General features: G+C 39.7%; 1 protein-coding gene across 1 annotated transcript; it reads right to left on the bottom strand.

Moving 5' to 3' along the window:
• Positions 1 to 39: 39 nt before the first annotated feature.
• prodha (proline dehydrogenase (oxidase) 1a) lies at positions 40 to 11,093 on the bottom strand. The gene is made up of 14 exons (XM_078271377.1): positions 10,645 to 11,093; positions 10,191 to 10,399; positions 8,543 to 8,577; positions 6,838 to 6,987; positions 6,577 to 6,641; positions 5,686 to 5,802; positions 5,422 to 5,501; positions 5,168 to 5,249; positions 4,268 to 4,360; positions 3,887 to 4,033; positions 3,354 to 3,529; positions 3,175 to 3,273; positions 2,818 to 2,906; positions 40 to 1,605 (listed from the first exon to the last, which is right to left on the bottom strand). The coding sequence occupies exons 1-14, from the start codon at positions 10,975 to 10,977 to the stop codon at positions 1,415 to 1,417; spliced, it is 1,866 nt and encodes a 621-aa protein (XP_078127503.1). The 5' UTR covers positions 10,978 to 11,093; the 3' UTR covers positions 40 to 1,414.
• Positions 11,094 to 14,903: the final 3,810 nt, after the last annotated feature.

Genomic DNA, 14,903 nt, shown 5'->3' with positions numbered 1-14,903 from the left:
TCAACACCCACAGCTGCAACAATAATAAACACAATTCAATTTAATGTTAACTGTATTTTATTGTATTTATCAATAATTACATTTATTTTACAACTGTACAAAATATGATATATAGTATATACTGATACAGCAGTGATGAGGAAACCAAACAGAGTAAAACATCAGGAAATACAAACCAAAATCCTGCTTAATTACTTGAGATGTGCCAAGGTCATTCAAGGTGAGAGACTAAAATCTAATTTGTTGTTAGAACACTCAAACTCAACCCTCCACACCAATTAACGCAGCTTTTATATTGCTGATATTGGGTTAAATTATGACATTGAGACTGTAGCGAAAATGAACTTAATGACTTTATGTCAAGCTATTAACTTTTGTCGTGTTTCCAAAAATACTAAATGTTTTATTTAGCTTTACAAAAAGTTAAATAAAGCACTTTGATTCATAGTTTTTAAATTGTATTACTTTTACAAAAGGTATAAGAACATTTTACAGTATTCATTTCTAGTCTTAAAAAAGAAACATTTCAATTTAAAAGACATTTTCCATTCAATCGACCAACCTCTGAGAGGACTACACTGAACAGCACAATTTACAGATTATTCAAAGGCTAGGGGCAGTGTTGAAACCAGAGATACTGACAAAACCAGTTTTTATCATTATGAATCCTTTAAGAACATCAATGCACGGGCTTCATGAAAGATCAAAAGAGGATCATCTGATTTGTGATGCTGCATTTACTAACATTTTTATGTAATCAAAATCACTATGCTGCACAATAACAATCTCTTAATAATATTTGTTAAGTAGATTAATAAAATGACAAAGCATAGCAATAAACATGTTAAAATAAGTTACAATGCCCTCAGAGGAGCATACAGTTACAAAACTTACAAGTTGTACAGCCACTGTTTGCTTGTGAAATCAATCATAAGGCACTTTGAGTGACAGCTACTTAAGACAAACTTTACATTGAACAAAACATACAGTGTGTCTTTTACCATTAAAAAAGCACAGGACAAGTACGCCACCTCTGGTAACCATACATACACAATAAACATTTCTTAGCCTCTATTGAATAATTACATGCTGTATATCAGAAAGGTTCTATGTTTCGAAGCATAAACATTTGTTAAAGTTCTATAAAAAAAAAAGAACCAAATTTTGAGTTAAAATTCAAAAGTAATTCTAATTTAGATTGAAAAAAATCAAACATCAGTTCCTAATTGAGCAGCACATGAATCTCCAAAATTATTATGGAGGTGTTTTAAACACATCTATCGGTAAAACTACAAATCTTCCCTCCATACAGTGCAGCCTTACAAGCCAAGGACATGCATCTTCCTCTACAACGAGCAGTTAGCAGGTAAAGATGGTGGAATGCTTACAGACACATTGCAGTTAGTATGTTGACTCAGTATACAGGCTTGTAGAAAATCTGCCCACCAAGCAGCCTGCGTTTCAGCTCCCTCCACAGCAGGCTGCGCTCTCTCTGGGATCCCTTCATGAAGCCACGGTTCTCTTGAGCCCGGCGAGACAGATAAGGAATGACCTCGTTGACTGGGCCATATGGAACATACTTGTAGACTGGGAAACCTGCTTGACCTGTTTTGAACATAGAGCAAAAAGACGCGTTTTAAATCAATGTCAACTATCTCCACCGTGAGTGCATTCCATGTTTATATTAAGCTGACAATGGCTAATGAAGGTAACTGTGCCACAAAGCAACTGGGGGGATGCTGTCTGACTCCACGGTTAACTCGGTAAATTGAAATAATGGTGTAGTAGATTAAAACATACATACATACATATATATATATATATATATATATATATATATATATATATATATATATATATATATATATATATATATATATATATATACACACACACACATATATATATATATATATATACACACATATATATATATATATATACACACATACATATATATATATACACACATACATATATATACAGACATACATACATACATATATATATATATATATATATATATATATATATATATATATATATATATATATATATATATATATATATATATATATAGATAGATATAGATAGATAGAATAGATAGATAGATAGATATAGAATAGATTGTATTAAGATACCACCGACTTGTAAAAATGGGGTTTTGATATTACATATAAAGTTCTATGGCAAGGTCAAACCAGCCCTGTTGTCTCACTAGTGGAAGAAAGGTAAGGGCTATCTACAATACACCATTCCACTTGAAAAGCTGACCACCAGATCATTGCTAAATTGTTTAAATAGCAAAACATTTTTAAAAATCAAAGCTCAGTGGCCTTTCCATTAGCATGGGGTTGAAGCAGTATCTTAGTTGTACAGTAAGTCTTCTGTATCTCACTTGCATAACACTTTTAAATAGACTGTTGAAATTGTCCTTATCATGCAAAGAGATACTTTTGTGTGGGTTTTTTATACAGAGAATGTTTAATTGTGGCACAACTTAAAAGGCTATTATGCACAGTAGTATATTTACTGTTTTCTTAAATGTGTACACTTCAGTCCCTGCTGAACCAAACTGACATAATATTTGGTAATATAACAATTACGGACATTGAGAACCTAGAGTTGCTTGTTCCCAAGATATCTATAGATTGGATTGACAATTTGTAATGCCAGTGGCCACCTGGCATTACAAAATGCTGTGTGTAGGGACTATGTTTCTGTGGAACCTCTACGGCCACATGACTATGTGATGTAAGCCTCTGTGATTACATAACTTACTGTTTACTTTTAGTATCTGAGCTGAGTGCAACATACCTAGCGGGAAGCTGATCTGGTCACACATTCCTAGCAGTTGTCCAAAATAAACTTTATTCTCAGTGGGTAAGAGGCCCATCTCATTCATCCTGAAGAAAAAAAAAAAAAACAGAAAAAAACATGAATACGTTAAAGGGTTGTTACATAAAAAGAGCTAGAGTGTAGTATTTCACCATTGATTTGGCAATCATATTCTGTAAATCCTATAATTGCTTTGGAAGGTTATCTTAGGCATTAGTTTAAACCATTAGGATTAATCCTTTATGAATAAGAGATTTTAGGCTTTTGTGTATGCTCAAACTAAATCTGCACAGAGCACATGTCAAATGATTGGTCTTTGAATTTTTGAAAACATACTTTTCTAGGGTAAATTTCACTGTGTCCTCATTGTGAGTCGCAACCATGATATTTGCTTTCCTGTTGTGTTTGATCTCCTCCAGCACATACTCCAAACACCTGGACAAACAACAGGGCAGATGGTTAGGATTAAGACATTTTCTAGCTGAGCCATGAAGGGCCTTGATAATAATGCTTACTTGTGATACATCCTGTTAGTGGCCTCATAATCTGGGTTTATTGGGTCTTCGTAGCCAATCTCTTTGGCTCGGTCTCTCTCTTGGTACATGTAGGCGCCGCGCACCAGCTTGGCACCAAAGTACCAGCCCTCCCGTCGTGACAGCTCAACATCCACAGTTACATTGTCATATGCTTCCTAAAAGCATTAAAAACACAAAAGGACATGACTAAATGACAGGGTGTCTATATGGGTAAAGAAACAAGAATTAAATGGTGAATGTGTCAAACAAATATTACTGAATAGAAAAACATGACACTTTGAGAGCTACCTGTAATGTCTCCATTAAATACTGTACAGCTTTATTGACAGTAAACAGGAGCTTGTAATTGTACACAAACAAAAAATCTGTTTCTATCCATATGATAGGTTAGTAACAACAATAAAACCTACATGTTACAAAATGTACAAAACAGTAAATAGTTTTACAGTTGGGACAAACAGAAAGGATTTGTAAGTATAAATAATCAATAGTAAAAGTTGCTCTGGTCTTACCTTGAGGTAACACTGGTAAGTGTTGAAAATGATTGGCTTTTCTCTGTTAAATTTCCTCTGCATTTCCAGAGTCAGTCGACTAATAGCTGGTTGAAAGTACGTCTGCTCGGCATCAACCATTAGCCTCACCCCATTCTCCATGGCATGCTGGTGCAGGTGCACACAGACAAAGCTTTTTTTATACAGTTCACATGGCTCTATAAGTGACACATTATTTTCCATAACAAACATTATTTTTCATCACTTCAGCAAACACAATTCACTTCTGATTTCTTTAAATTCCTTGAACCAGGTCTGATTGCAATAAATTGGGTTTAGATTTATTTATTACCTCATAAAATGATTTACTAGATACAATTGTATTTGTTTTGGTATCTTTACCTTTGCCAGAACGTCCACTCTCTGTAGCATTCTCTTCATCTGCCTCTCCTCCTCGGCTGTAAACTTGTTTAACAAAGGTTCCAGATGGCCTGTCTGCACAACCGACACACAAAACATTGACTCATTGGCATTTTCTATTTTAAAGCCATCTTTATGATCAGGATAAACCCGCTAACTATCAGTATGTGACAGGCAGGGCGGGGGTTTGGTGGGTGGGGGTCAGAGTAGAATGAGTGCCACTGACATTTTGACAGTTTCCTTTTCAAACTGATAGTTTCTCAACTCCCCTTAATAGCACCACCTACATTAACATGTGTACTAAAGCTTGACTTACACCAACTCTGCAGAAATGTACAGAGCACTGTAAGTCCTAAATGATATTATCCTCATCGGAACAAATGTTAACTTGTGGAAGATATATTTCTTATACAAACAAGATCTGTATCAACTTGTTCCCACAATATGATAAAGAAGTCCAAGTTCTAATGGAAAACAAATGTCTTGCTAACATCTATTTTACTCATTTATTTACATCATTATCTGTTTATAAGAACATTAACTATATAATTGCCTTCATCTGTAAGATTTTGGGGGTTTGAAATGTGAAGTTCAGAAAGTATGTTGCATTTCCCCCCCTTTAAAACTGGAACATGATCACCTAAAATATGCGTTTCTGCTGTCAAATGCTGTATCATTTTTGGAAATATGCCCTTTTCAAGATAATATTAAGGCCTTCTGTGTTTATTAGACAGGTCACAGTGTACAGATAAGATAAGAAATTACCAGACTGATTTAAACCGAGGACCACTTACATAGGCAACAAGTACTGAACTGCCACACGCAGTGCTTTTTTTCCCCTTTCAGAATCTGGACACAGCACCAAATATTTACATGACTCACCTCAAGGTTTGGCACCATAAGCAGACTGGAGATTTTTGTTGTATCCTTAATTAAACTGTTCCAGTCCAGCAGATCTATTGTTCTGGCAATAAGATGTGAGAAACTGTATATTAAAATATGTTAACAGACGCTGTTTTTCTACTGACTAAACAGGGATTCAAGAACCTAATTGTTTTGATGTAAACAATGAAAGTACAAAAGTATTAATGTGAAGTATTTGTGGTCATCATTTCACTAATGAGTGACTATCTTACCCTGACAAACCCAGCTTTTCTCCAGTAAACCAATTCTCTATGTCATCCTTGGCTGCAATACCCATCTTAGTCAAACTTTCCTACAAATAAATATTTCAGAGATTAAAAACAAATATTGCAGATGATTATTGTTTTAACAAAGGACATGGCACTTAAAGTCATGAAGGCTTGGACACAACTAAACATCTTAGAAAGAACTAAATATTATTGGAGGACACAAGTTATGGATGAACATACATTTGACTTTCTGAAGGCAAAACACACCTTGAGTTGTTCCAGCTCCAGCTTTTGTTCCAAAAGCATCATTTCAGATTTTCCCTGTTGTTCTGCAAGGAAGTTAAAGAACTGTCTCCATTTAACCAGGACTTCTGAAAACTGGAGCTGTTCAAACACAGAACAATTCATCAATGATCAAATTATAATATTGCATTTGAATCATACCGTTAGCTGGACATATCAGTATTTTATTCACAGAAAATGACAGCTCTTGCTCACTGTCAATTGGCACATCTTTTCCTTTTTGTCTGAGAAAGTTAAGACTTTGTGTGACCTCACAGTTGCCCTTTTGCCTGGATGCTCTTTTAGAATTTCAGTGAGAACACTGAAGGCAACTGCCAGAGTTTGCACACAATAATGTGAACCTTTAATCATACTAATCAACTGGCATTGACTCAAAACCATAAAGAGATAAATAAATGGCTAATGTTTTATTTACCCATTACCCTGTAATGAATGGTTTATGGTTTGTTAGTGTTCAATCTAGCAGCACTGGTGTTGCCAATCACACTTTTCCCTTTACAAACTTTATCTTTTCTAACTTTACAATCAACACTGTTCCCAGTAGCGTGCACATTCCAAAACTGACAACTCACTCATGTGCAATATCAATATTTCAAATGTGCATCTCATTGAATACTGTGAATTCAACTGTCTACTTATTATATTTAGTTTTTTACTGGTTACTGCTTTTTCAGTGTTATTGCTTTTTTACAGTTATATCTTGCATTTTTACTGATGCCTCTTGTGATTGCACTATCCCCTTTGCTGCTGTAACACTGCAAATTACCCCACTGTGGGACTAGTAAAGGATTATCTTGTTTTTATCTTATCTAAATTCTGTAATATTAACTTCTAGTTGAATTAAGTTAAACTTACAAGGAACTGTGGGCGTCCGAGAGCAGTCATTTTGATAGCAGAAAATCCATCTGCTGAGGCTCCCCCTGAAACACATTTTATTTCACTTGATGTTGTATAACTCTCCACCCATTTTACTGGGTGTAATTCAACACTATCATTTATATTGCAAATTTACTTTATTTTTTCACAATAGTTTTAGTGTTTGTATAGCCATTATTCTAATAGCCAAACTTACATATTATATTTCTTAATGGCTTCCTCAGAAACATTACTACTTACCAGAGGCTCTAATGCAGTTTATGAATGTCTCCATTTGGTTGTCACATTTGGACTCATCTGCATAGAAGTAAGTACGAGCACTAATAACCCCTCCACGCCTGTCCCCGAACTGACGATGGGCTTTGTACTTCTTCTCACGATGATCAGCATCTGGAATAAAGAGAAGGTAACATTAGCTGCTTGACCTGGAAAAAAGTTTTCATCACCAACCTAAAGCTTTTTTTCTCCTACACATATTTTTGTATTAATTGTTAGCTCAATTATAGTTAGATGTATCCATCACATTTCTATCAATGAGATAATTTAAACCATAATATTCAGGAATTATATGAAAAAACACATCTTCAGAGACAATATTAAGATTTTCAAGTTATTAAAAATAGGTTTTCTCTCTGTTCTACAGCTTGACTGTGTAATCAACATAATTATTTTAATTCTACAAGCTTTTGTGTTGAGTACTGTATATTTATTTATTAATGCCACAATAAATGTCACAAGCTAAAATTATTTAACATTTACAATTTATTAATGATTCTTTTACAAATGAATGAATTTGAAATGTCTAAACATGTATTTCATCATGAGTGATATGGCAGTACTACTATTACCATTAATATTACTGCCAGAAAGAGTGATACTAAGAATATGTATTAAAGTGCTCATATTATGCTTTTTGGCTTTTCCCCTTTCCTTTATTGTGTTTTTATATATATATATATATATATATATATATATATATATATATATATATATATATATATATATATATATATATATATATATATATATATATATATATATATATATGTTTGTGCATGTTATAGGTTTACAAAGTGAAAAAGCCTTAAGTCCAAAGGGACTTACCATCTTCCAGAGAAAACACTGTTCACAAACTGCTCCAAACAGCTCTATTGTAGTCCAGCCTTTACTTCCGTGACGACGTCACTTTGTAACACATTATAATGCTAGCCTAACTGCTAGCGTAGCACGCCCTCATACTCTGCTTCTGACTAGCTAGCAGTACTTACTGCACATATGTGACTCCCAACAAAGATAGTACAGAAGTGAGATGCCTCACTCTTTAGCTAAAACAGAGAGCTCAACACACAGAGTGAAAAGAGGAGCTGCAGCAATGTGCAGTATAACAAATATATGGTGTTTTCTGAAAATTAAACCACATAAACCTATTCTGGTACAACCTCTAAATACAATTATGAACCTCAAAATGAGCATAATATGAGCAATTTAAGGAATTCCTCTTCCTTACTGATAAATTAACGTTGATTATAACATCAGACTTTGAAACAAGACCAGAGAAAGCACTAGTAGGTGAATGATATACTTGGGTTTCTTTCATTAACCCAGTAACATGAACCAATTGTCTTTTCACTGTACCTACTGGACTGGACATGTCAGACCCAACTAAATCCAGATATAACCAGTACTTTCCAGGCTAGACCACATGGCCGCATGACTAGACATACCAACACTGACACTCGACTAGACTTGTGTTGCATTCAGGCCAAGCTGAAGCAACTGAAGAGCAAAGGAAACTAGTTGTTCAGTCTTGCCAGTTGCCAGGGTTGCCTGCTAACTGTACAGCAGTTATTTAGTAGATGAAGCATGCAGTGGCTGATTGTGCAAAACATTTGGAAATTGAACATTTACAATACATTACATACAATAAATCAACTGATATACAAACCTGGACTTTCTTTCTCTGCTTCAGAAACACATGAACTGAAAAAGAAGGGATAGGAATCAGAATATAAAAGCAAAACCATGCATCTCCCTAAAACAGTTTACTTTTCAACACAACAAATTATTATCTAAAAAGAGATTATAGCATCTATATTTTCACTCAGCTTTTCTAACTTATCATGTCACTTACATTGTTTTAAATCAACCAGACAGTATGCCAACGGTAAACATGGGAAGATCTAAAGATTGTTCTACTGCGACCTAAGAAGACAGTTTTTAAAGGGAGGAAAGGCAAATTTAATTGTAACCATTCTTTAACCAGCTGTCTTTTTAATGCAGTTAAGATAATGTCCTGCCTTTCTAGACATGTTGTGACATGAGAGACACATCCAGAAACAAACAAAACTACTGTGTATTATATATCTGTTGTCTTCTTCATGTAACTATCAGTATTTTCTTTCTGTGAATTTAAATTCAGTGTATGTTTGTGCTTAGTTTGATAATCCTTGGTTTAAAAAAGGGGGGCTTATTTCCTCCTCTGAACATTGCGTAACACTTTCGTGTGTGTGTGTGTGTGTGTGTGTGTGTGTGGCCTATGAAGTGATCCAGCACATTTCTCTAAAGGCTGGCAGCCTTTTCAGGAGGTACATTCCCCAGCTGAATAACCAGCTCAACCAATCAGAGGAGAGGGGTCTGTTCTAGCCAACCAATAGGACAGGCACTGTTTTGCTGCTAGATATGAGTCAAATCTGTTTACAGTCTTTTTATGTGGAGGAAACGTACTGTTTGTTACGTGACTCAAATTAAATATGTGATAAGACACATGACAGAAGCCAGACCTGAAGAGATAAGTTAAGAATGAACAGTATCAAACTATAGTTTATTGAATGCTGTAATGTCTGTCTATAAATAAAGGAGTCAAAAGATAATTTGCAGAGACAACATGTAATGCAGACAACGGGGAGAGAAAGAAATTCAGTCTTACACTAAAGTGGGCTGACTTTTAACAGTGTATTTCAAATATAAGTGCCATATGTTTTGAACAGTGAAATTAGCCTTAGCAGTTGGTTGAACCCGCTAGGGGGACCAAGGGCAAACTGACCTGTTGGGGCATAACATTACTGTAATATGTACTCCACAGTCACAGAGCCATAGATGCACTTAATGTGCCCAATAACCTTTAATAAAAACATTTGGCGTAAAGACCATGACTAAAATTAAGTCTAGTAGTTATACTTAGTTATTTCACTATTAAATGACGTTGATTTATTATAATGATGCCTCAGTAAATTAATTATTAATATAAATAGATTAACTGCAACAATTATTTTTCTGTAATTGCTCTTTCCAGTGTGCAGCTCCTATTACAACCATGGATGCAGAGGGGAGAGAGGAGTATTTCCTTGACATTAAAAGAGCATGGGCGGGATCAGGAACATGATTGTTGTGGAGCATGTGATACTGGGCTATACAAATAAGCTTGACTCAACAGGCCTTGTGAGTTTAGTATGTTACGTAACTCATAAATTAATTGTGCTTGGTTTAAAAAAGCAGTACGACATTTCTATGTGAACCACAGATCTTTATGAGAAAGGAGCCTACGTTGTAGCCTTTACTAAACTCCTGGTCTGTCTGTTGTAAACATTACTTACTCCATTTCCTTGTTCTCAGCCTCCTCTTGTGTCAAGTCCTCTTCAACACTATAGTCCAAAACTGCCCCCACACCAAAGGCCTGATTCTTCTGAATTAAAGGTTTGATGGAATTGTGGTCTTCCCCTGCCACAAACTGACCATAGAAGGTCATCTTCATCAGCTTCTCAAACATCCACTGACCAAACACCTTCTTACTCAGATCCATCAACTGAAAACAAAGCAAGGACAAAAAGTTATTATATCTCAGTAGTTAAGATAATAGCCTAGTTCATTATATGACTGAATGTTACGGACTGAATGTTGTATATTCATTAATGATTACGCATAACTTGTACAGTCTAATTGTAAAGTTATAACTTTACAATTAGACTCATCAAAAAAATAATAATACTTGTTCTTAAATCAAAAGGCTAACGTTAACTTTAACGTTAACTTTGAACAATATCAACTCACCTCTTTGTTCTTTTCAACTAGGATGTCAATTGTACAAAGCTTGAAGACCAGCAGACTTCGAAGCAGTTCAATGTTTCCCTTGCTTCTGTAGGCTTCCTGAGTGTTGTCGAAGTCGATGTGGATTTTATTTAACTGTATGTTTTTAACGTGTTTGGTCTGGCTGATGAGTTCAAGCGGCACAGCTTCCACCACGGTGCACCCATCGATCTGTGGATCTTTCTCTTCTTGGCTCTTGGTGGATGCCACTGTTGACCGACATCTTCCAGGTGAAATGCGTATTTTCCTGACATTGTTTGCCCGAACAAGAGATGCTACAAGCTTAGTGTACAACATGGTGTCGTTTTCTTCTCTTGAACGCAACAGCCCACACAAACCACGAGTATCCACCTCGCCGTGGCCTCACTATGGTGTTGACTGTGCAGCGCGCGTTGGTCAGTTATATTTTCAGTAATCTCGCACCGGGGGGTGGTGCCTCATACATCACATGTTAGTTAGCTACATCACGCTGCGCGCGTACACATGGCTGCAAATGCGCGTTCTAGCGCTTGGCTTGACCTCAAGCCCCTTGCAAACCACGACGAGATTATAGTTTCATTTCTGACTGTGTGGATCATTTTCGTCCTATCGGTCTTCACAAAAAATGTTTAGGTTTAACTGTTACATTGAAATTCTTAACGTATATTCCCCCATGGTTGGTTGCAATAATCTAGTCTGAATAGGCTATAGACCACGTTTTTATTTATATAGCTAGCACATTTCACTCAAATATGTATGATATATATATACATATATATAAAGTATACAATGAGTCAACATTAAATATAATAAGTGGTTAATAATTCTTAAAATTCAAATCTCTCATTATTAATGTGCTATATACATTTATTTATTTATTTTTACAACATAAGTGAAAGAGAAAATTATATTTCTGAATTGCACAAATCCTTCATTAGAACATTTGAAAAACACACTTAAGAAAATCCAGTTATTTAACTATTGCAATTACAACAGGAAACACACTTTTTAAGGTGCATTGATAGACAAAGATGAATACATTTAGTAGATGTATATATACATATATATGCTTCTCCGGGAACCATCACCTTATCGTGGTGGAGAGGTTTGTGTGTCCCTATGAACCTGAGGGCTGTGTTGTCTGGAGCTTTGTGCTCCTGGTAGGGTCTCCCAAGGCAAAGTGGTCTCAGGTGAGGGGCCAGACAAAGAATGGTTCAAAAATCCTATGAAAAATCGAGGAAGGGATGAAGTGACCCTGCCTGGAGGAAGCCCGGGGCCCCCGTCTGGAGCCAGGCCCAGATGGAGGGCTCGTCAGCGAGCGTCTGGTGGCCGGGTTTGCCACGGAGCCCGGCCGGGCACAGCCCGAAAAAGCTACGTGGCGGACATCCCTCCATCCCATGGGCCCACCACCTGTGGGAGGAACCGCTGGGGTCGGGTGCGCTGCCACATGGGTGGCAGTGAAGGTCAGGGGCCTCGACGGACCAGACCCGGGCAGCAGAGGCTGGCTCTGGGGGACGTGGAATGTCACCTCTCTGTGGGGGAAGGAGCCGGAACTTGTGCGGGAGGTGGAGCGCTACCGGTTAGATCTGGTGGGGCTTACCTCTACGCACAGTCTTGGTTCTGGAACCATACTCCTGGATAGGGGTTGGACTCTTTTCTTCTCCGGAGTTGCCCAGGGTGTGAGGCGCCGGGCGGGTGTGGGGATACTCACAAGCCCCCGGCTGCGCCGCTACGTTGGAGTTTAACCCGGTGGGACGAGAGGGGTCGCCTCCCCTACGCCTGCGGGTTGTGGGGGGGGGGAAAAACTCTGACTGTTGTTTGTGCATATGCACCAAACAAGAGTTCAGAGTATTCGGCCTTCTTGGAGACCTTGAGTGGAGTCCTGCATGGGGCTCCAGTCGGGGACTCCATAGTTCTGCTGGGGGGACTTCAACGCGCACGTGGGTAATGATGGAGACACATGGAGAGGCGTGATTGGGAGGAACGGCCTCCCTGATCTAAACCAGAGTGGTTGTTTGTTGTTGGACTTCTGTGCTAGTCATGGATTGTCTATAACGAACACCATGTTCGAACATAGGGATGCTCATAAGTGTACTTGGTACCAGAGCACCCTAGGCCAAAGGTCAATGATCGATTTTATAATCGTTTCATCTGATCTGAGGCCATATGTTTTGGACACTCGGGTGAAGAGAGGGGCGGAGCTGTCAACCGATCACCATCTGGTGGTGAGTTGGGTCAGGGGTGGGGGGAAGACTCTGGACAGACCTGGTAAGCCCAAACGGGTAGTGCGGGTAAATTGGGAACATCTGGAGGAGGCCCCTGTCCGACAGACTTTCAACTCACACCTCCGGCGGAGCTTTTCGTGCATCCCTGTGGAGGCTGGGGGCATTGAACCCGAGTGGACAATGTTCAAAGTTTCCATTGCTGAAGCTGCGGTGAGGAGCTGTGGTCTTAGGGTCTTAGGTGCCTCAAGGGGCGGTAACCCAGGAACACCGTGGTGGACACCGGTGGTCAGGGAAGCCGTCCGACTGAAGAAGGAGTCTTTCCGGGATATGTTATCCCAGACGATTCCGGAGGCAGTTGCAAGGTACCGAAGGGCCCGAAGGGCTGCAGCCTCTGCCGTGAAAGAGGCAAAGCAGCGTGTGTGGGAGAAGTTCGGAGAAGACATGGAGAAGGACTTTCGGTCGGCACCAAGGTACTTCTGGAAAACCGTTCGCCACCTCAGGAGGGGGAAGCGGTGAACCATCCAAGCTGTGTACAGTAAGGATGGGACGCTGTTGACCTCAACTGAGGAGGTAATAGGGCGGTGGAAGGAGCACTTTGAGGAACTCCTAAATCCGACTAATACGCCCTCTATGGTAGAGGCAGAGCTGGAGGATGAGGGGGGATTGGCATCAATTTCCCTGGTGGAGGTTGCTGAGGTAGTTAAACAACTCCACAGTGGCAAAGCCCCAGGAATTGATGAGTCCGTCCAGAAATGCTTGAAGCTCTGGGTGTGGAGGGGTTGTCTTGGTTGACACGCCTCTTCAACATTGCGTGGAAGTCTGGGACGGTGCCTAAGGAGTGGCAGACCGGGGCCTTTTTAAAAAGGGGGACCAGAGGGTGTGTGCCAATTACAGGGGTATCACACTTCTCAGCCTCCCCGGTAAAGTCTACTCCAAGGTGCTGGAAAGAAGGGTTCGGTCGATAGTCGAATCTCAGGTTGAAGAGGAACAATGCGGATTCCGTCCTGGTCGTGGAACAACGGACCAGATCTTTACTCTCGCAAGGACCCTGGAGGGAGCCTGGGAGTATGCCCAACCAGTCTACATGTGTTTTGTGGATCTGGAGAAGGCGTATGACCGGGTGCCCCGGGAGATACTGTGGGAGGTGCTGCGGGAGTACGGGGTGAGGGGGTCCCTTCTCAGGGCCATCCAATCTCTGTACGACCAAAGCGAGAGCTGTGTCCGGGTTCTCGGCAGTAAGTCGGGACTCGTTTCAGGTGAGAGTTGGCCTCCGCCAGGGCTGCGCTTGTCACCAATCCTGTTTGTAGTATTTATGGACAGGATATCGAGCGTAGTCGGGGTGGAGAGGGGTTGCAGTTCGGTGGGCTGGGGATCTCATCGCTGCTTTTTGCAGATGATGTGGTCCTGATGGCATCATCGGCCTGTGACCTTCAGCACTCACTGGATCGGTTCGCAGCCGAGTGTGAAGCGGCTGGGATGAGGATCAGCACCTCTAAATCGGAGGCCATGGTTCTCAGCAGGAAACCGATGGAGTGTCTTCTCCAGGTAGGGAATGAGTCCTTACCCCAAGTGAAGGAGTTCAAGTACCTTGGGGTCTTGTTCGCTAGTGAGGGGACAATGGAGCGGGAGATTGGTCGGAGAATCGGCACAGCAGGTGCGGTATTACATTCAATTTATCGCACCGTGGTGACGAAAAGAGAGCTGAGCCAGAAGGCAAAGCTCTCAATCTACCGGTCAGTTTTTGTTCCTACCCTCACCTATGGTCATGAAGGCTGGGTCATGACCGAAAGAACAAGATCCAGGGTACAAGCGGCCGAAATGGGTTTCCTCAGGAGGGTAGCTGGCGTCTCCCTTAGAGATATGTGAGAAGCTCAGTTATCCGTGAGGAGCTCGGAGTAGAGCCGCTGCTCCTTTGCGTCGAAAGGAGCCAGTTGAGGTGGTTCGGGCATCTGGTAAGGATGCCCCCTGGGCGCCTCCCTAGGGAGGTGTTCCAGGCACATCCAGCTGGGAGGAGGCCTC

This window comes from Sander vitreus, chromosome 16 (genome assembly GCF_031162955.1).
Source record: "Sander vitreus isolate 19-12246 chromosome 16, sanVit1, whole genome shotgun sequence".
Taxonomy (NCBI): Eukaryota; Metazoa; Chordata; class Actinopteri; order Perciformes; family Percidae; genus Sander; species Sander vitreus.
The sequence above is the reverse complement of the archived record's forward strand: the minus strand, read 5'-3'. Positions and strand labels throughout refer to the sequence as shown.